At 46.1% G+C, this 21,329-nt stretch overlaps 1 protein-coding gene across 1 annotated transcript in view; it reads left to right on the top strand.

Moving 5' to 3' along the window:
• The window catches only part of LOC100592891 (putative golgin subfamily A member 8F/8G), a 54,484-nt gene extending 33,972 nt beyond the window's left edge, over window positions 1–20,512 (top strand). The window contains 23 exon segments of the mRNA XM_030805322.1: window positions 6,547–6,595; window positions 7,019–7,114; window positions 10,175–10,310; window positions 11,851–11,970; window positions 12,557–12,616; window positions 12,800–12,880; window positions 13,711–13,749; window positions 14,016–14,063; window positions 14,152–14,236; window positions 14,329–14,424; window positions 14,662–14,666; window positions 15,469–15,555; window positions 15,663–15,770; window positions 15,967–16,051; window positions 16,457–16,692; window positions 16,960–17,025; window positions 18,373–18,388; window positions 18,391–18,447; window positions 18,876–18,967; window positions 19,529–19,629; window positions 19,712–19,812; window positions 19,902–20,057; window positions 20,144–20,512. Of these exon segments, the coding sequence (XP_030661182.1) occupies window positions 10,227–10,310; window positions 11,851–11,970; window positions 12,557–12,616; window positions 12,800–12,880; window positions 13,711–13,749; window positions 14,016–14,063; window positions 14,152–14,236; window positions 14,329–14,424; window positions 14,662–14,666; window positions 15,469–15,555; window positions 15,663–15,770; window positions 15,967–16,051; window positions 16,457–16,692; window positions 16,960–17,025; window positions 18,373–18,388; window positions 18,391–18,447; window positions 18,876–18,967; window positions 19,529–19,629; window positions 19,712–19,812; window positions 19,902–20,057; window positions 20,144–20,328 (1,908 nt within the window). The 5' untranslated portion in view covers window positions 6,547–6,595; window positions 7,019–7,114; window positions 10,175–10,226 and the 3' untranslated portion in view covers window positions 20,329–20,512.
• Window positions 20,513–21,329: the final 817 nt, after the last annotated feature.

The following is a 21,329-nucleotide window of genomic DNA, read 5'->3' as shown; positions in this document are numbered from 1 at the left end:
TTAATTCAAGATGGATTAAAGACTTAAATGTTAGACCAAAAACCATAAAAACCATAGAAGAAAACCTAGGCAATACCATTCAGGACATAGGCATGGGCAAAGACTTCATGTCTAAAACACCAAAAGCAATGGCAACAAAAGCCAAAATTGACAAATGTGATCTAATTAAACTAAAGAGCTTCTGCACAGCAAAAGAAACTATCATCAGAATGAACAGGCAACCTACAGAATGGGAGAAAATTTTTGCAACCTACTCATCTGACAGAGGGCTAATATTGAGAATCTACAATGAACTCAAACAAATGTACAAGAAAAAAACAACCCCATCAAAAAGTGGGTGAAGGATATGAACAGACACTCTCAGAAGACATTTATGCAGCTGAAAAACACGTGAAAAAATGCTTATCATCACTGGCCCTCAGAGAAATGCAAATCAAAACCATAATGAGATACCATCTCACACCAGTTAGCATGGCGATCATTAAAAAGTCAGGAACCAACAGGTGCTGGAGAGGATGTGGAGAAATAGGAACACTTTTACACTGTTGATGGGACTGTAAACTAGTTCAACCATTGTGGAAGTCAGTGTGGCAATTCCTCAGGGATCTAGAACTAGAAATACCATTTGACCCAGCCATCCCATTACTGGGTATATACCCAAAGGACTATAAATCATGCTGCTATAAAGACACATGCACATGTATGTTTATTGTGGCACTATTCACAATAGCAAAGACTTGGAACCAACCCAAATATCCATCAATGATAGACTGAATTAAGCAAATGTGGCACATATACACCATGGAATACTATGCAGCCATAAAAAAGCATGAGTTCTTGTCCTTTGTGGGGACATGGATGAAGCTGGAAACCATCATTCTCAGCAAACTATCGCAAGGACATAAAACCAAACACCACATGTTCTCACTCATAGGTGAGAATTGAACAATGAGAACACATGGACACAGGAAGGGGAACATCACACACCGGGGCCTATTGTGGGAGGGGGGGAGGGGGGAGGGATAGCTTTAGAAGATATACCTAATGTTAAATGATGAGTTAATGGGTGCATCACACCAACATGGCACATGTACATATGTAACAAACGTGCATGTTGTGCACATGTACCCTAAAACTTTAAGTATTAAAAAAAAATTAGCCAAGCATGGTGGCTCATGCCTGCAATCCCAGCCACTTGGGAGGCTGAGGCAGGAAGATTACTTAAACCCAAGAGGCGGAGGTTCCGGTGAGCGAAGATCATGCCATTGCACTCCAGCCTGGGCAACGAGAGTGAAACTCCGTCTCAAAAAAAAAAAGACCAGGTTTCACCATGTTACCCAGGCCAGTCTGGAACTCCCAGTCTCAAGCAATCTGCCACGCTAGGCCATCCAAAGTCCTGGGATTACACTGTGAGGGTTAATTTTATGTGCCAACTTAACTGGGCCACAGGGTGCTCAGATTAAACATTGTTTCTGGGTGTGTTTCTGAGTGTTTCCAGATGACATTAGCATTTGAGTCAGTGTATTCAGTAACATAGATGGCCCCATGGAGATGGGTATCATCCAACCTGGTGAGGGCTTGAGTAGAACAAAAGGAGGAAGGGTGAATTTGCCCCCTTTCTTTCTGCCTCTTTGCATGTGCTGGGACATCTCATCTTATCTTCTCCTGCCCTGGGACTGGAATGTACACCATCAGCTCTCCTGGTTCTCAGGCCTTCTGACTTGGACAGAATTAAATCACCAGTTTTCCTGAGTCTTCCAGTTTCCAGATGGCAGCTTCTTTGCCTTCATAATCATGTAAGCCATGATCCCATAATAAATCTTTTTTAATTATACTTTAAGTTCTAGGGTACATGTGCACAACGTGCAGATTTGTTACATATGTATACATGTGCAATGTTGGTGTGCTGCACCCATTAACTCATCATTTACATAGGTATATCTCCTAATGCTATCCCTCCCCCCTCCCCCCACCCCCTGACAGGCCCCAGTGTGTGATGTTCCCCCCACTGTGTGCAAGTGTTCTCATTGTTCAATTCTCACCTATGAGTGAGAACATGCGGTGTTTGGTTTTATGTCCTTGCAATAGTTTGCTGAGAATGATGGTTTCCAGCTTCATCCATGTCCCTACAAAGGACATGAACTCATCCTTTTTTATGGCTGCATAGTATTCCATGGTGTATATGTGCCACATTTTCTTAATCCAGTCTATCATTGATGGACATTTGGGTTGGTTCCAAGTCTTTGCTATTGTGAATAGTGCTGCATAAATCTCTTTTTAAGAAAATGTGGCCCATATACAGCATGGAATACTATGAAGCTATAAAAAGGAACAAAATCATGTCCTTTTCAGCAACATGGATGCATTTGGAGGCCAGGATCCTAAGGAAACTAACACAGAGATAGAAAACCAAATACTGCATGTTCTCACTTATAAGTGGGAGCTAATCATTAAGTCCTTATTCCTAGAACCTGTAAGTTTTACCTTATTTGGAAAAATCATCTTTTCAGGTATGATTAAGTTAAGGATCTTGAGGAGAGATTGTCCTGGATTGTCTCAGTGCACATTAAATCCCGGCACATGTATCCTTGTAAGAGGGAGATAAAGGAGATTTATCTTCAGACAGAAGAGAAGGAGGCCCTGTGACCACGGAGGCAGAGCCTGGAGTGGTGAAGCTGCAAGCCAATGAATGCCAGCAGCCACTAGAAGCTGGGGAAGTCAAAGGAAGGATTTTTCCCCTCAGCCTCTGAGAGCATTGGCTCTGCTGATACCTAGATTTCAGCCCAGTGATACTGATTTTGGACTTCTCTTATCCAAAACTGGGAGAAAATAAATTTCTGTTGTTTTGAGTCACCAAATTTTTGGTAATTTGCTGTAACAGCCACAGGAAACTAATATACATGCCTACCTGGGTCCAGCTGTGTCCTGTGACTCCTGCTTTCCTGGGACAGGCAGGCTGCTCCATGCCTGCTGGCCATCCTCCTTGGTACTGGACCCTGCAGGCTGCTCCATGCCTGCTGGCCATCCTCCTGGGTGCTGGACACTGCAGGCTGCTCCATGCCTGCTGGCCATCCTCCTGGGTGCTGGACACTGCAGGCTGCTCCATGCCTGCTGGCCATCCTCCTTGGTACTGGACCCTGCAGGCTGCTCCATGCCTGCTGGCCATCCTCCTTGGTGCTGGCTGCCAGCTGCTGGCCATCCTGGGCTGGCCTGCAGCTGCCCTGTTGGCCATTCCCTTTGGTGCTGGACAGCACTCACATTATGAAAGCCACTGGCCCTGTGAAAAACACCTGCAAATGTTACCAGGAGAGGGCTTAGTTCTTTTGTTGGCAACCCTTGTTATTGCTTATGCCTTAACCTCTGTGCCTCCAAGATCCCTTCTCTCTGCCTTCATCGATGCCAGGAAGGCAGTCACCTTTTGCCTTTCTTTGCCTCACAGCAAGTGGGATGTCTCCATGTCACTTTACACATCAAGCACACAGAGCCCAATGAGATGCTTAGAAGTTTCTGCCTGCAAGGTTACAAGGTGGTGGAGACATTCTGAGCCAATAACTCCAGGCCTCCGTAAAACAGCTACAGGAAACGAAGTTCAAAATGTTGAAGTGAAAAATGGGTGATCACTACAAAGGGAAACACAAGCCCCTTCTTTTAAAAATATGATGATAACGCACAACATAAAATGTACCGTATTAGCCATTTGTAAGTATACAGTGCAGTAGTGTTAAGTATATACATGTTGTTGAGTAACGAGTTTCTAGAACTTGCTCCTCTTGGAGAACTGAAACTATACCCACTATACAACTCCCCTTTTCTCTATCCCCTGGCTTCTGGAAACAACCATTCTATTTTCTGTTTCCATTTCTATGAGTTTGAGAAGCTACATTGGTGTGGTACTCATGGGGATGGAAGGAGGAATGAAATGTGAAAGCTCATTGGCGGCAGAATCAAAATGTCTTGGTCTTTGTAGTCAACTATTAAGTGAGAAAGAGGAATTACTGGCTGACTTAGAAGAAGTAAAAAATGTGAAATACCAATAAAACACAAAGCTTGTGATTTTAGTCAGGGTAAAGCTTAAGCATTGTGTGATTCTAGATATATTATTGAGCAGTTTTGTTCCATGTATTTTATATCCCATATCTTCTAGCTATGACCCTATTTCTTTATTTCTTGACATAGCCAAACATTTTTTAAACTAACAGCTTTATTGTGATAGTTTTTATATGATAAGCCCCACCCTTCAAGTGTACAGTTCAGTGGTTTTTAGTACATTCAGAGTTATGCAACCATTACCACTCCCTAATTTCAGAACATTTTCATCTCCCAAAAAGAAACCCCGTACCCATTAGCAGTCACTCCCTATACTCGTCTCCCTCATCGTTGATCCTGGAAACCTCTGATCTAATTTCTTTCTCTGTAGATTTGCCTATCCTGGACATTTCATATAAACAGAATCATACAAAATGTGGCATTTTGTGACTGGCCTTTCTTTACAGTGATTATAAATCAAATACCTGAAGAGCCTAAGCTTAGGATAGTGTTTGCTGTACAACTTTGACAACTGAACTTTTTTTAAAGTTGAAAATATGACTGTGTCTGTATATGTGGCATATTATCCTTAGATGACCCTTACTTTGATTATTAAGAATTTTTTCCCCTAGTATTCTTGAACTGTCTCAATATTCAGCAGGAACCCTTTGGAGACAAATGGCAGTAAGAATCTGGAACACATACTGACAAAATGAATGTAATTTAATACAGTAGTAGAGTCGACCACTTTTAGGTGTCGATGCTGCTGAAAGTGCATTTAAGGAAAAGTTTACTTACCTGACTTTTTGTGGAGGTGCTAGAACTACTTCTGTCTTGTGTTTATATTTCAACAAACCTTTGCATAGGTATTATGTGGTTGTACAAATGTACTTTCTTTTGACCTGAAAATGCAAAAATTTCCTTTCTTCCACTTTCTGAGACTCTGCAACCTTAAAGGAAGAGTGGGGTACTTTAAAGGAAAGGTGGTAGTGGTTGGGTAATGGGTAACAATGTCTACTGTATACTTCCTTTCCCAAAACAAGTCCGTGTCTACCGTCAGCATTTCCAAAATTTGAAGATCAAGTGTGGTGTTAACTTAGTAACTAATGACTAGATTGAGTGGTCGTAGAAGCAAAATCTTAGTGAGTGCCTGGATGTTCTAATTCTGTTAAATCAGTGAGTGCACATTCTATACAATACTCTTAGCCCAGTGGCAGATTTAAGGAGTGGGAGATCGATTTCTGTTTCAGAAATCAAATGCATAAAGAATAAAAATTTTTAATCCCATGATTCTTTGCCCAAGTTTTATTTTTCGGAGAGTTTTTCTTTTAGATTTTCTTTTTATTAAACTGTTATTTTGAAAGGTCCCAGCGTTTGGGCAAAGCAAGTGGGAAAGACACTTGCTTGGAATCTCCAGGATAAGGGAGTGAAGAGGACTTCTTTCCCTCATTTTATTCTTGAATAATGTCACGATAACAATTATTAAGGTGAATGGTCTACAGTAGAAGTTTTTAGATGCCTTCTCTACAAAATAATTTGGTTTAGTCAATGCAAGGATGCCTTTGGTTAGCTGGAATGGAAGATGTACAGGCTAGAGTGGTCTTGGCAAGTCTTCTGGGGGGAAGTTCAGCATTTGGAAGGATAGGAAGCAGAAGGAATCTCAGGCAAGGGAAAAGCGTGGGCAGAGCCCCAGAGGACAGAACAGGCTGTGGTGAACTTGGTGTCCACATAGACCTAATCAGTGGTCTTAGTTGTTGTGTTTTCAAAATTACTACAGTTTGTGTTCTAAAACTGTCATCCCCTTGATTTTATTTTAGGCATGCTATCTGTGTATTTTGAAATTTAAAATAACAGTAAAGGAGAAACGAAATTATTTTGAGAAAGAGTTAAAAGGTTAGAACATCTTGATCTAAATAATTTTCTAATGGGAGATTTGGTACATCCCCAGAAGTTGTCTTTGGTTCAGAGAATAGTCTTCAGACGTAGAAAGGACTTGAGAAGTCCCAAAGAGGAGCTGCATGGTCTGAACCATTTGATTCTCATGACAGAATGGGTAAAAACAATTTGAACCATGAAACCATGCAGAGGTTCATATTTTGGTTAGGGTAAACTCAGTGCTATTGTCAGAGGAAAAACTCTTGGCCATCACAGGATGGAAGAGAGAGTTTGAGTTTTAAAGAATACTCAAATGCCATTTAAGGAAATGGGTTCTTCTGCCCCTATTCTTTGGAATATTTAGGGCTAAGTTCTTAGTTTTTGACATCATAAATATTTCAAAGTATTCTGTTCTAAGAGCCATTTCAAACAATTGACTACAATTTCAGAGCAATTACATGAGAGTAATACCAATAGAATTTTAAAATTACCCATAGTCCTATATCCCTAACAAGTACGTTTATGCTTGCATGTTCTCTTCTCATCTTTACTGTGTGCATACTTTCATAGTAATGACATGTAGAAATTGTTTAAGCAGGAATAATTCTTGAAATAATTTTGTATGTTTCCTTTTTTCTTTTTAAGGTGTGTATTGGGTGGAGGAGCATTATGTATGGAACTTCTCACAAAACAGGTGATTATTTTCTTATAATACTCAATTTTCACCCTCAATAGAGTGTTTTGATTAGTAAGTTAGATTCTAAGTAGAAGATTCTCTTAAAGAAATGTTAGTGTTTTTTTTTTCATAGCCCCTACTTTGAAGAATGAAAAAGGTAAACCAGTAAAATGACATTGTACGTGGTGCTGAATCTATGCTAGGGTAGGCATTAAGAGTGACCTTTATTTAAGGTTCTAATTTACTCATGTTGGGCATTAGAACATCAGTTTGTTGCTTTTTGTGAGCTTCTGGAAATGGTCCAGTTTTACTTTTTCCCCTTGACTCCAGACTTTTTAACACTGATCTTCTGCTGTTGAGGCAGATGCCATTTCGTTAGGCCTTCTTAAGTGGGAATCAGGAATGCTGCTGTGTTCTAGAGATGTTTTGTTTTTCCTGTAGGGCTGAAGCAGTGCCTACTCAATAGAATCGGTCATCGTGCAAAGAGATGCCACCTGACTGAAAGGCAAAGCCAGAGTGCAGCTTGGAGCAAAGAAGGTATTTTATTATGAACTTTATATACCGTAAGATATATTTTATATTACCTGTGAGCCTTCTTCCTGTCTTGACTTAATTCTTTTTGAGAGAATTAATTTCATTTTCACTTGGTTTGTTTTCTTCTTGTCACAAAGATGATCTATAGAAAATATAGAAGCATAAGAAAATTAAAGATACTAACTGATAATCGCTTAATGATTTAGTACCTGCTTGTTTAGTCTTTGTTGTATTTCCTGTAGACAAACATGTCTACAGTTATAAATTTATTATTGGTATGTATACCCTAGTAAGTTAAAAGTTATACGTACTTTGAAGTTTTGCAAAATTGAGTTCATATTATAGAATTAATTCCTGATGAACTTTTATGTGCTAGGCACTAGTCTTTTTATTGATTGATTTTTACCTTTTTCCCCCTCTGTGCCTATGCTTACCAAGTCTTTTTAATGTTTACTTTTTATTAACTCTTTCAATCCTCTTAATAACTTAAAAAGAGGGTATTATTAATATCTGCATTTTGTAGATAAGGTAACCGAAGGTAGGTAACTTGTCCAAGCTCACGGGTGGCAGAGCAAGGATTAAAACCAGACAGTCTGGCTGTCCAAGGCCCAACCAAGAGGAGCTGAGAGCAAGCCATGGGGCAGGCTGGTTTCCTGTTCAGTTAACATGAAACACAGGTTGTAACCTTAATTCCAGGACATTAACGAGAAAGCCTTCCAAAGCCATGGGTTTTTTTTACCATGACCATGACTTTTAACAAGCATTTGTGGTTTAAAGGCAACATGGTGCTCTAAGAAGCTTCTATTCATGCTTATGGAGGGACTGGTAGTTGAGCTAAATAGTGAAATGCTGGAGCACACAGCCTTTAGGGCAGCTTCTGACCTATTTCGATGGTCGGGAAAGACCCCTGTCTTTCCCTGCTGCCCACAACCTTCAGTTATTCACCTTCAGAATTTCCTAGTCTGTGATCACATTCAGATGAGAGATCTGTTTTGTTTTTTCCAGGGTAGGAGGAAGTGAGTCACCAACTATACTAAGCAGTCTCGTCTCCTGTGTATAAATGAGCAAGGGTGGGGGGCCAAATTTCAGAACCTTGTGTAATCCTGAGATTCTCCAAGAGAATCCAGGAGAGTGTCAGCATTACGCTCAGTGGTAAAGTGGTCTTATGTTAGTTGTATCCACAGCTCTCATCAAAAGCAGACACAGATACTTTTTATAGGAAATTGTCTCTAACTTAAGCCTGTAGGGTTTCCAAAATTAAAAGCAGGCAACTATGAATTCAGTGAAATCATAGCATTCAAATAGTCAACGCAACATATTTGGGAATTGTTAGAAACAATGAATAATATGTTTCCCAAAGATTGTAGGTTTTGGAATGATCAGATACAAGACACAGACTTCAAATATTATAATTGTGAGAAAATAGTTACATGTGAAACCTAATATATATAAAAAAAGATTCACTCATAAAATTGAGCAAGCAGTAAGACCACCAGGAATGATGAGGAAGACCTTAAAGAAAAATGGATGAAATACAGCTTACAGAAATAAAATATATAGCTGGGTATGGTGGCTCATACCTATAATCCCAGCACTTTTTGAGAGGCTGAGGCGGGAGGATGACATGAGCCCAGGAGTTGTAGATGAGCTTGGGTAACATGATGAGAAGTCATTTCTACAAAAAATACCCCACCACCACACAAAAAAATTACCTGTGTATGGGGCACCTGCCTATAGTCCCAGCTACTCAAGAGGCTGAGGTGGGAGGATCACTTGTGCCCAGGAGGCCGAGGCTGCAGGTTCGTGCCACTGAAATCCAGCCTGGGTGACAGAGTGAGATGCTGTCTCAGAATAAAATGAAATAAGGAAATGAAAAATGTAATTGTTGAAATAAGAAACTCGGTGGATGGATTAGACACGAGAAGAAAGAATTGTTTAGACGATTCTCTCCAAAAAGTAAGTCAGTATGTTACACAGAGAGACATGAAGATAGATGAAAGGGCAGAAGTTGGTGGGGTTGGTGGGTAGAGGGAGATCAGAATGAAGTCTAAAATATGTCTTAGTGAAATCCCAGGAGGAGATATTAAAATTATATTAGAAAGTGAGAGAAATAGAAGTTTTTTGTTTTGTTTTGTTTTGAGACAGAGTCTCGCTTTGTCACCCAGGCTGGAGTGCAGTGGCATGATCTCAGCTCACTACAAGCTCCGCCTCCTGGGTTCATGCCATTCTCCTGCCTCAGTCTGCCAAGTAGCTGGGCCTACAGGTGCCTACCACCATGCCTGGCTAATTTTTTGTATTTTTAGTAGAGACGGGGTTTCACCGTGTTAGCCAGGATGGGCTCAATCTCCTGACCTTGTGATTCGCCTGCCTTGGCCTCCCAAGTGCTGGAATTATGGGCATGAGCCACTGCACCCAGCCCGAAAGCTTTGTGTTTTCACAGATATTAGACATGTTTGTTGTTTAAGAAAAAAAAATCTTAACAATAATGTAGGAGAATAAGAGAAATGTTTTTCCAAAAAAGAGAAATCATTGTGATTATTTTATCTTATTGGAATGTTGAATAATATAGTCTGCTTCATTAATCATCAAGCGTGCTATGGATTTTCCATTTTTATAGGATCTGTATCTCAGTTGAGGTAATACTGGTAATTTTTGTACTGTATTTGAAGATGAAAAATGTAGGCCAAAATCATAGACCTTGCATAGAAGCTGGATAATGAAGACAGCTCTCAAGGAACACATAGATACACACACAGACACACATATATATAAAGTATACACACATACATTTTTTAAAGTTTTAAAGCTTTTAAAGCAAAAGCTAGCCCCTCCCCTCTCCCGCAGTGGGCGGCCTCTCCCCTCTCTTAGAGTGGGTGGGAACAGCAGTTGCATGGGCAGCTTTCCTTGTGAGCCACAGGTCCCTCTGGACACACTGCTGTCTGGCCACGCCCCCTTTCACTGTCATCTTTCTCATTGACCAATGGGCTTGGAGCATTAATGCCACGCCCCTATTCTGCATTCTACTGGAGCCCTGGTTACACCTCCTGTGGCTCAATTTCACAGCTGCCTGGTAGGTGACTGGAGGTGTTGATCAGTGCTTGCTGGGATTTTGCTGATGTGGCCCCAACCCCGCCTCCCTCCCCACCCTGCAATGGCAGAAGAAACTCAACAGAGCAGATTTGCGGCAGCCAAGGAAAAGGTAAAAACACACCAGATCATGGCCCCCCAAACCCACCACAGATCCACTCCAATGACAATACTGCTGCCAGAATCCATACCTGAGGCACGCCGGACTGAGCCCCCCACCCCAGTGCCTCTGTGCTACTCCCACCAAAATTTTGTCAGTCAGCCCCACTCCTTCAGCAAGCAGCCCAGTCCCTGCCCTCGCAAATCACTGCAGGGTGACTTTGGGTGGGTGACTCCTGGAGCTCCCTGCTCTATTACTGGGCCCTCATCTCCTGCTGCCCCAAGCTTGACCTCCCTGGGCTGTTTGCACTGGCGTCTTCAAGGACCTGGGTCCCAACCCTGTGTTTCCCTCCCACATCGTGGAGCTGCGACTCCTACATCGTGCTGATGTGGTCCCTCCCCCTCACCAGGAGGAGTGGAATGTAGTGATGTCACAGTCCACCTAGGAACTGTCATTACTAGAAGACTGGCCTTTGATCTTACAACCCAGTCCCCTAAGCTTTCTCACCCCATTTGTGGTTCCTCTGGTCACAGCACAAATTTCCAGCTGGAAAGGGAATGGAGACTATGGGATCTAGGAGCAAGAGGTTTCAGGCTGCCTCACTCCCTTTACATAGACATTGACAGTGGGAAAAGCCTACAGTTCCCCCGTGAGCTCAAAACATTGACAGTGTCTCTGGGTGGCAATGGGAGAATGGGTTTGGTTTGGTTTTCTCCCAGGCTTCTACTTTCCAGAGAGATTTTAACTTTTTTTTTCTGAGTTCTGCACCTCGTATTCTGATTCTCCATCGTTCTGGGACCAGACTGCCCTTCAGTCAGTGGTCTCTGAATTGAGATTTGCTCATCTTCTGTGGAATAGATCTGAAAGAAATTGAACTTGACAGCTTGAATCTTTCTCATATTATTCTCTCAACCTGGAGTACTTTGAGTGCCACAGGATAAATATGGGACATCATTCTGAAGCATCAGTTTCCCTTGATTGTCTTGAGATCAAGAGGAAAAACAAAGTACTTAGGGATGACAGTCACATAGATTTCTAAGAGTATACCAGAATTCTCTCTGAAATGAGGCTTGAGTTGTCCTCTTTCTGAGAAATTCCCAGATTTAACAGAAAGGCTGCCTTCTGCCATGAGGACACATTGATATAAAAGTTTGAGAGGTACTGGCGCACTTCTTCACACTAACAGACGTGTGAGGATGTATGACTCTAAACCACACGGCATACAGTTCTTTCCTACTTAATGTTTACTTTTCTACCTCTGCCTCTGGTTTTGGTCCCTGGCAGCTGCTGATTCCTGGCAAAATCCCGGAGCTTGGAGTCAGAAGACTGAGTTTCAAAGTTCCAGTTTTGCCTTTTTCTTTCTTTTCTTTTTTTTTTTCTAGCCATGATATCAATTCCTCTCAGTCACTAAATGATTGTGACAACACCTTGTACAGTTGTTGGTGTCATTAAATCAGATGGTGTATAAGAGTATTTTGTAAAATCTGTAAAGGAGGATGTGGCTGTAAGGGCTGATTGTTCTCATGAGTATTACTGCTCTTCTTTCCAACAGTTAAGAGAATGTTGGCAGAGAAACAGCTCTGGTGTTCCAGGAGGAGCAAAGAGGAACAGGAAAACAAATGGCAGTATCTCTGAGACAGCCAATTCTGGTGATTGCCACTCACCTGGGGATGTGAGTCTTGGCTGACCAGGCTTCTGGGGACAGGGGGCCGAAGGGGCAGTAGAGGGTAATTGTTAAGATTGTGGATGGATGGTGGGGTACTGGTTAAGAATTCTGGGTTTGAATCCTGCCTCTCCGTCTACTAGGGATATGATTTAGGGCAAGTTGCTTGAGCTCTTTGGGCCTCTCTTTTCACATCTGTATAACAGAGGTGGTATTGTTTGACTTCCATTTGTGAAGTTTAAATGGGATTTGTTACTGTTGTTTTTATGTTAATCCCTAGTACATGGCCTGCTGTAAACACTCAGGACACCCAGGATATGGTCATTGCTGTTTGATTTTCCTCATCCCCAGTCTCAAGGGGAAGCCAGGACAATGAGAACAGCCACTTGCCATCAGGAGTCATTGAAAGGGCCCCAGGGTGGGATGGTGGGGAGATAAGAACCATGAGAGAAGTTGGCACAAAGGAGTTATGGGACAAAGGGTCCAAGATAGGCAGAAAAGAAAATGTTGCCAGTTGATGGGGAAGAAAGGAAGTCAGAGGGCTTAGATACTGAGGGGGACAGAACATCTCCATGTGCACTCTCATCTCTTGTAGTCAGCAACAGGTTTCCACGGGGAGGGCCCTACATCATCTGCTACCCTGAAGGATCTGAAGGTAAGAGGCTCTGGGCGGAGGTGCAGTGACCCTGCAGGCCAGCCCTCCAACTTCCTCCCACAGCGGGGACTCAGTGCCCCCCTGCCAGCTGAGACAGCCCACACACACCCCAGCCCTAATGATTGTTCTCTCTACCTCTCCCCCTACTCCTCCTCCACCTCCTCCTCTCTGCATGTACCTCAGAGCCCGTGCCAAGAACTAGCAGTAGTCCTGGACTCGAAGTCCGTAAAAATCAGTCAACTGAAGAATACCATCAAATCTTTGGTAAGAGCCCAATGGGGTCCCCTGATTCCATGCTGCCAATCTTGGGCTCCAGTTTCCCATCGGGGCCCTGAAGAAGGGGGATGGGGCCCCTGGTGCCAAGGACAAATAGGGAGCTGGGGCACCCAGGCCTCACCTGGAGGGACCCCAGAGCATGCAGCGTGGCTCTTTTGCTGCCCTCTTTGCCGACTCTCTCCTCTCCAGACACCCCTGCTCGAGTCCTTGCTACCCGTGCCCTGGGGTTGTTGCCTCTCAGGGAAGTGCTACCCTGACTGGTTGTCAGGGACTATGTATTTCTGCTGTGACTCAGTCCCTAATTTGCTCTTCGATTCTGGACAAGCCACCTCTCCTTTTTGGGCTCGTGTTTCCAGAGGAGGTAGTGAGTATCAAAGGTCTCTGTTAGCTCTGAGAGCCTGAGATTTAAAGGCCTCTGAGAATGGAAACCTCAGGGCCAAGGGCTCCTGTCTGTCCTTTTCCATCCTGTGTCTGCTGTGAAGAACCGTACCTGGCCCGTACGTGCTCAGTAAATGTTTACTGAATGAACGCACTTTTCTAAATCACAAGCTGCCAGAAGGAGGGGCCTTTCTCAAACTCCATCTCTAGGGGTTTATGTTACTGTCCTCTCAAGAGAGTCCTGATTCAGACTTTGAGTTCTGTGGCTGTGGGCAAAAACCAACAAAGACCCAAATCCTCTGTCCTTGGGAGCTTGAGGAGAGTTTACCAATTCATGTTCCCATTATGTCTGAGAACTTTGCCTTTAAAATCCATTCCTGGCCTGGGGAATAGAATTGAGGGGGCCACCCTCAGTCACCTTAATGTGACTCTCCCCACAGAAGCAACAGAAGAAACAAGTGGAATATCAGCTGGAAGAAGTAACGTGATTTCTTTGTTTCCTCGCGACACGACTGCTGGGTTTGGGGAGCAGTCAGACATAGAGGCCCCAGTCTCGTCTCACCCACTCCCAGCCTGGGGAAGAAGGCTCACCCTCCAGATTCCACCCCATCCCCACAGGGTCCCTGATAACCTGGTCCCACGGGTGGGCCTGTCCTGGGGCAGTGGTGCCATTCTGGGGGCATGTCTCTTGCTGTGGCCATCTCTGCCTCCGCCCAGTAAGAGCTCTGTCTTCCTCTTCCTGTAGGAAAAGAAAGCAAGCAACAAGAAACGGAGAGCTGAAAGGGAGCTAGAGGTGAGTGGAGGGTGTGAAGTTTCCTCCTGTCCTCCCGAGAATGTTTCTTTCCTTCTCTTTCAGCACTTGCTTGGCTTTTCTCCCAAAGGTTCAAATCCAGAGATTGAACATACAGAAAGAGAAACTAAATTCAGACCTGTAGCACATGAAACACTCTCGCAGACACTTTGAAGGTAGGAATCTGGGCACCCTGTCATCCTTCAACCTGGCACTTCGACAGGCCTTCGGGGGAGCCCTTTGGGACACATCTCAACTCTCATTACAGAAGGGTCCAAGGATCTGGTCAGCCACCTGCAGTGTAGAGGAGAGTTAGAGCAGGCTCTCTGCTGTCGCTGCTACACAGAAGAAGAAGGTGAACAGCGTGAGTCCAACCACCTGCCCCATCCCCTGGGAGCCTGGCTTCACAGATGGAGGAGTGAGCCTAAAGGTCCCTTCTGCAGGATGGAGTGTCCTGCCCAGGAGGCAGCATGGCCATTTTTCACTGCTTTTGTGTATGGTTCTTAGAGGCAGCCTGGGGCTGAGGCAGCTGCTGTGGGTGAGTTGTGGGGGCGCTGTGGGGGGCACTCTGGGGAGCGAGCCCTGGACGTAGAGCTTGGAGGCCAAGTGCCTGCCCTGCCCTTACCTGGCTGTGGTCTTGGCCAAGTCCTAGGTGAGGTATTGGGTACTTGTATTGTGAAGGTACAGAAGAGTATCTTCAGTATGTTACCATTTCTGTAGAGAGAGGAAACGTGTGTGTGTGTGTTGTGTGTCCATATTATGATAATAGACATAAAACATGTTTGCAAGGGTTCATTAAAAACCCAGGAGAGAGCAACAAGGTGGCTGGGAGATACTTCCCTTCTGTACCTTCTGAGTTTTGGACTATGCGAACGTATCATCCTTTCAAAAAGTGAACAAAATATTAATTTTCCCCTTCTTATCTGTGCCACCACCCCCAGCAAGAAAAATGGGCTTAGAGAATCGGATAGACCTGGGTGTTCAAATCCCAGCTCTGCCTAAGTGATCTTAGGCAAGCACTTAACCTCAAATACTCCATGTTTTTTCATCTACACCATAGAGGCGATTACCTTGCAACTCCTATGGTGGTTGTGAGGATTAAATGGGATTGCCAGCATGGTACCTAGTGAAGCACTCCATAAAGGTTTAAACAGTGGTAATAATAACAGTAATAACAATAGCAATATTATCTGATCTCTCTGGGCCTCTGTTAGCCAGCTATAAATTTGATCTTGTTCCCTGTCCCTTCCAGCTTAGAGTTCTTTTAAAAACTAGACCATGGGCTTGGAAGTGCCTTGATCTTTACTGACTGAGTTGTTTATTGAGCCTAGCCCTGGCCCTTTTAAGGGGCACTGTGTGGAATGGCCCAGGCTCCCCAGATTGAAACTTCTCACTCTTCACCATCCAGTTCTCGAGCCGCAGTAAAGCATGTATGAAGTGGAAGTTAGAGCATTCCATACAGGAGCAGGCACTGCTAAAAGCACAGCTGACACAGGTGAGGTTTTGCAGAGGGAGGGATGTGGAAGGAAGATGACCCCAGGTGGCCAGGAGCAGGTGAGGACCAGTGACAGCCCTTCCTAACTTCTGTGCCCATTCTTGCAGTTGAAGGAGTTGCCGATACAAGTCCAGCTAGAGAAAGATGAATTTGCTCAGCATATAAAAGGAGAGAGGGCCCGGTGGCAGCAGAGGATGAGAAAAATGTCGCAGGAGGTGAGATCTGACCCTTCAGCCCCCCCCACCTTAGATAGGTCACTGGATCTTTCTGGGCATCTGTAAAATGGGAATAGTACAGCCAGAGGTGGTCATGGGTCTGGGCTTTGTGGAGGTGGGGGCAGAGAGGGAGATGGCAGCCTGTCTAGCCACCAGCCCCTCTCTCCACGGCCCTTTCCCCCTGTGCTTTGGGCAGGTTTGCACATTGAAGAAGAAGAAGCATGATGCTTGTCGGGTAGAGAAGCTGGAAAGGAGCTTGTCCAAACTCAAAAACCAGAGGGGTAAGATGGGGCTGGCATGACCTGGCAGCAGGACTGGCATCAGAGGGTTGTGGGGGTGGCTTAGAATGCCCCAGGGAGGTGGGTGGATGGAAGGGCTTTGAGGCAGAGGGAAAGAGGTCTGTGCCAGGAGACAGCAAGTCTTGTCGTCTCCATTAGCCTCAGTGTCCCCATCAGCAAAGAGGGCCCGTTGTCAGCCACCCACATTGCTCTCTATCTGAAAGTGGTTTGGAAGATTAGCTACAATCCGGGTGCGAGGAATCATTAGCAGCGAGGCCAAGTTTGGGGAGCCTGAGAGGAGCTGTGCACCAAGAGGAGGTTTTTTCTGTGTTTTTGTTTTTGTTTTTTGTTTTTTTGTTTTTTTTTTTTTGGAATCCAGAGGCTCTTACTGTCTGCTTCCTTTCTCAGCTGAACCCTTGCCCCCGGAGCCCCCAGCAGTGACCTCTGAGGTGGAGCTGCAGCACCTGAGGAAGGAGCTGGAGAGAGTGGCAGGAGAGCTCCAGGCCCAGGTGAAAAACAATCAGCGCATAAGTCTCCTGAACCGGGGGCAAAAGGAGATGCTTTGGGAGCAGGAGGAGAAGCTTCGGGAGCAGGAGGAGAGGCTTCAGCAGCTGGCCAAGCCACAGAGCGTCTTCAAGGAGCTGGTGCCTTGCCCCAGCTGGGGAGCCTGCCCTCCTTCCTAGCCCTCCGGGCCTTTGTTTTCCCGACTGTAAAATAGGGCAGTGTAGCCCTCACATGAAATATTACTTCTAAAGGCACCTGTGAGCCAGAGCCCTGCTCTGGTGGCTTTGGGAGAGAGGGGATGATTTTTCTAACTTGCCTCCACCCTTCCCAGTGCCATGGGAGGAAGACACCAAATTCTGGGGTCTCCAGCTGCAGTGGGTGGTAGCTGATTGCTTCTCTCTGTCCTGAACAACGAGAACAAGAGTGCACTGCAGTTGGAACCGCAAGTAAAGGAGCTTCAGAAGCTTGGCGAGGTGGAGACGGTAACTCACACCCCATCCAAAAAGGGCTGGGAGACAGGCACCAGCTCTGGGGAGGGGAGGTGCCAGGACAGAGGCAGTTCCAGCCTGGGGGCAGGTGACCCCAGCACCCTCTAGGGCAGTCCTATGGCTGTTTCTTGCTTCCTGCCCTCTGAATTTTAAAAGTGGGTAGCCCTGGGCTCCTCCCAGGTCTGGACATCATCATCCCAGCTAGAGCCATGGAGCCCCCCAATCATAGGGGAAGAGACAGTGGTATAACAGGCTCCTTATGCCAGGCATGGTGGCTCATGCCTATAATCCCAGCACTTTGGGAGGCTGAGGCAGGAGAATCAGTTGAGGTCGGGAGTTTGAGATCAGCCTGGCCAACATGATAAAACCTTATCTCTACTAAAATTACAAAAAAAAAAAAAAAAAAAATTAACCAGGCATGGTGGTGCATGCCTGTAATCCCACCTACTCAGGAGGCTGAGGCACGAGAATCGCTTGAGCCCAGGAAATGGAGGATGCAGTGAGCTGAGATTCCACCACTGCACTCCAGCCTGGGCCACAGAGTGACACTCTGTCTCAAAACAAAACAAAAGTGCTCCTTAGATTAAAACTGGATTCTAGCCTCGGTTCCACTGGTCACCATTCAAGTACTTTGCATCTCTAAGTCTGTTTCTTTCACTTCAAAAGAAAGTTAGCATTTTCCTGACAGAGGTGCTGGGGATTAAATGAGATAATACATGGAAAGCATTAGGCCTGTAGCACACCTAGCAGATGGTGGTTGGCTCCCACTGTTTTTCCAACAGTCTGTGGCCTACAGTTGAAATGGTGAGAAGAGGGTATGAGATTTGAGGCTGGGGAAGGAGGCATGGGGTTCTAGGAAAGGGAGGCAGTCACTTAGGTCTGGAGCAAGGGGCCAGGGGTCTGGGCCAGTGACAGAGCCCCACAGTGCCCTCGCTACCCTATTAATGGGCCCAGAATCTGGAAGCCAGCCACCACGTGCCCTCACACCCAGGGTCTTCCTGCAGGTGGAGCTGAAGAGCCAAGAGGCTCAGAGTCTGCAGTGGCAGCCAGACCATTACCTGGGTCACCTGCAGCAGTACGTGGGCACCTATCAGCAGCAAGTGGCCACCTACCAGCAGCTGACCTCTGAGAAGGAGGCGCTGCACAGACAGTGACTGCAGCAGACCCAGCTAATGAACCAGCTGCAGCAGCAGGAAGCTTGGGGCAAAGCGGTGGCCGAGATGGCCCGCCAAAAGTTGCAGGAGACCCAGGGGAGGGAGCTGCCGAGGACGGCGCTGTGAGGGGGACGACCTGGCAAACTCTGTGCCTTCTCACTCTTTCCTGGCCCCTTAGGAGCGTCTGGAAGCTGCCGCCAGCAGAAACAGCAGCTAACGGCCCAGTTGAGCCTCATGGCTCTCCTTGGGGAAGGTACGGGAGACAGCTCAGAGGAAGAGAAGAGAGCCCCAGAAGGAAGGGGGGACTGTTAGCAGCATAGGATTGAGGAGTTGGAAGAGACCTTTAGAGCAGCTGGTCATTATGCCTACCGGGTGCCTGCACTAAGTTTGGCATTTGTGGTGACCTCCTGTGAGTGGGGGTCCACCAAGTTGCCTAAGGATGGCTGAACTGGGCCAGGTCAGAAAGGGAGCAGGTCAGAACTCCCACATCGACCAGTAGTGGGAATGTGCCTGACAGTATTGCAAGATCTTGGTTCTTAAAAGTAAAAATAAAGAACAGCAGCTCATTCCTCTCTGGGGAGGGGCTGGCTCAGGGTTACACAGTGAGGGTGGAGGCACAGGTGGGCCCACGGTACCTCCCTTGTTGGGTTGTCTGAGGACCCTTCTGGCCACCCCCCACAGGAGATGGAGGAGGACATCTGGACAGTGAGGGGGAGGAGGCACCTTGGCCCATGCCGAGCGTCCCAGAGGCCCTGGAGAGCTGGGAGGCCACGGTGAGCCTGACTCCCCCTGCACCCATTTTGCCACCTTCCTCTGTGGTCCCTCCAAGAACCCCTTTATGCTCTTAGATTCCCTGCCTTCTGATTTCTCTGGACCCTCACCCCTTCCGGGAGCCAGTGGTCAGACACCATTTCACCTGTGACCAACAGGTGCACTCTCTGAGGCCCCCAAGGGAAGGGGCTGCGCTCGAACTCTCTGCCCTGTTTGTTCTGTGTATGCCCCTACAAGAATGCTCACTTCTTGCCCTCAGGTGGCATTTTTCAAGTCCGCTGGAGCCAGTGCCCAGGAGAGAGAGGCACGGTTATTAGAGCAGGTGAAAGAGCAGAGGGTGTGCTGCCAGCACCTGGCTCACCCGGTGGCCTCGGCCCAGAAGGAGCCAGAGGCAGTGGTCCCAGCCCCAGGGACTGGGGGCGAGTCTGTGAGTGGGGAGACCCAGCGGGCCTTGCAGGAAGTCATGGAGAAGCTGGAGGTGATTGAGTCTTGGCATGGGCCCAGAAGGGCAGGGCGGAGGGGCAGGTCACTGCCAAGATGTGACCCCGTTATTTTGGCTCCAGAGCGGCCTTATGGACCTCTTGGAGGAGAAGACAGACCTGAGGGAGTGGGTGGAGAAACTAGAACTTCGATTCATTCAGTCCTGGAGAGAGAGATGCCATCAGTGAGTGGGAGGCCAGGGCACGGCAGGGGGAGCTGCAGGGCCGTAGGAGGCACCCCAGCGTCTGAGCCCTGTCCCCCTGCAGTAAAGTTCATCACCTTAATACAGAGCCGGGGGGCAGTGCCAAAGATGCGGCACCGGGAGGAGGACATCATCAGGCTGGCCCAGGACAGAAAGGAGATGAAGGTAGGGTGTGCAACATCTCTGTGGGGGTGGGGGTGGGTGTGAGGGTGGGCGCCAGCAGCGGCGTGACACCTGAGCACCCCCCACTCCAGGTGAAGCTGCTGAAGCTGCAAGAGATGATGTTGCGGCTTGTGGTGACTACAGTGAGGGGCACAGCAAATTCCTGGCCACTGCCCAGAATCCTGCTGATGAGCCCAGTCCAGGATCCCCAGCCCCCCAGGAGCTTTTAGCTGCCCACAAGCATGGTGGTGAGTACAGCCCTCAGGCAGGGTGGGCAGGCAGGAGCAGGGGGGGCTCGCACTGTGCTCAGATCCCCGCCTCCCTCTCTTCAAAGATCTTTGTGAGGTGAGCCTCACTGACAGTGTGGAGCCTGCGCAAGGAAAGGCCAGGGAGGGTTCTCCCCAAGACAGCCCTACTGCAGAGCCAATCGTGCAGGACCACCAGGTGCACCCAGGCTTGGGCAGCAACCACTGTGTGCCATTCTTTTGCTGGGTTTGGCTGCCAAGAAGAAGGAGATAAACATCACCATCATCAAAGGGCTGATCAAGAAATTTTTAAAAAAACAAAGTTATGGGGTTAATCTCCTACACAATTCATTTACTTCATTTGAATGTTACAGCCACTCATGATTATTTGTGTTTCTAATTTATAGTTTAAGTTTATTTGTAAAAAGTTAAGAGTGGGTTTCTGTGGCTTTCACTGATGTTCACTCTGGCATCCTTTAGCATTTTTCAATTTCATAATTGTAGGTCATTAGCATGCATATTGAGTTTGCCCTTACATGGTGGGAGTTCAAACACACAAAGACCCACTATTTGCACAAAACTATTCTTGATGGTTTGGAATAGGCTGCCATGCGTTTTTAATGTTATTGCCACATGTATATTCATTACAGAATTCAGATAAAATTTGCTTATACTCTGCTATTGTTTGATCTAATCTTAATCACAGTGAGCTCTTCATTAGCTCTATATGTGGTTTGCCCCCAGGTGTGCACTGTTTATTACTTTGTAATATGCCACTATGAGTACTGACATTTAGAGTTGTTTAAAGGCCGAGAACTGGAAACAGCCTTTCCTCCATTTTCTGTATTGGTGTATTGGTGATGGGAGTCATAACCTTTTGGGGGAGCTTTTTAAATCTCACAGAAGAGGAAAGTGGCCTGCTCTGGCAGGTATGTGCAGGATAGAGTGTGTTTCATCTGTTCCGGTGCCAAGAATTAGCGCTGTATTATGCTGGTTCCCTTAGGATTTGTATGTGCTCTGGGCTCATGAAGATATTGCATCATGAGCTGCAGCAGTTGTACTCTTTTTCGATGACCTAAAAAGGGATGATTTCTGAGGAATGAAAGGTTCCCATCATTGACTGTGCATGTGGAAAACCTTTCCTAGCTTAGAGCATTTGTATCTATAATACATTTTTAAGTCAGAGTTCATGTTACCTATTTTAATCACATGACTACATGCCTCAGTACACAAAAGGGCACTGGTTGGCATTCTTCTTAATGTATTTACTGAAGA

This window comes from Nomascus leucogenys, chromosome 24 (genome assembly GCF_006542625.1).
Source record: "Nomascus leucogenys isolate Asia chromosome 24, Asia_NLE_v1, whole genome shotgun sequence".
NCBI classification, from domain to species: domain Eukaryota; kingdom Metazoa; phylum Chordata; class Mammalia; order Primates; family Hylobatidae; genus Nomascus; species Nomascus leucogenys.
The sequence above is the reverse complement of the archived record's forward strand: the minus strand, read 5'-3'. Positions and strand labels throughout refer to the sequence as shown.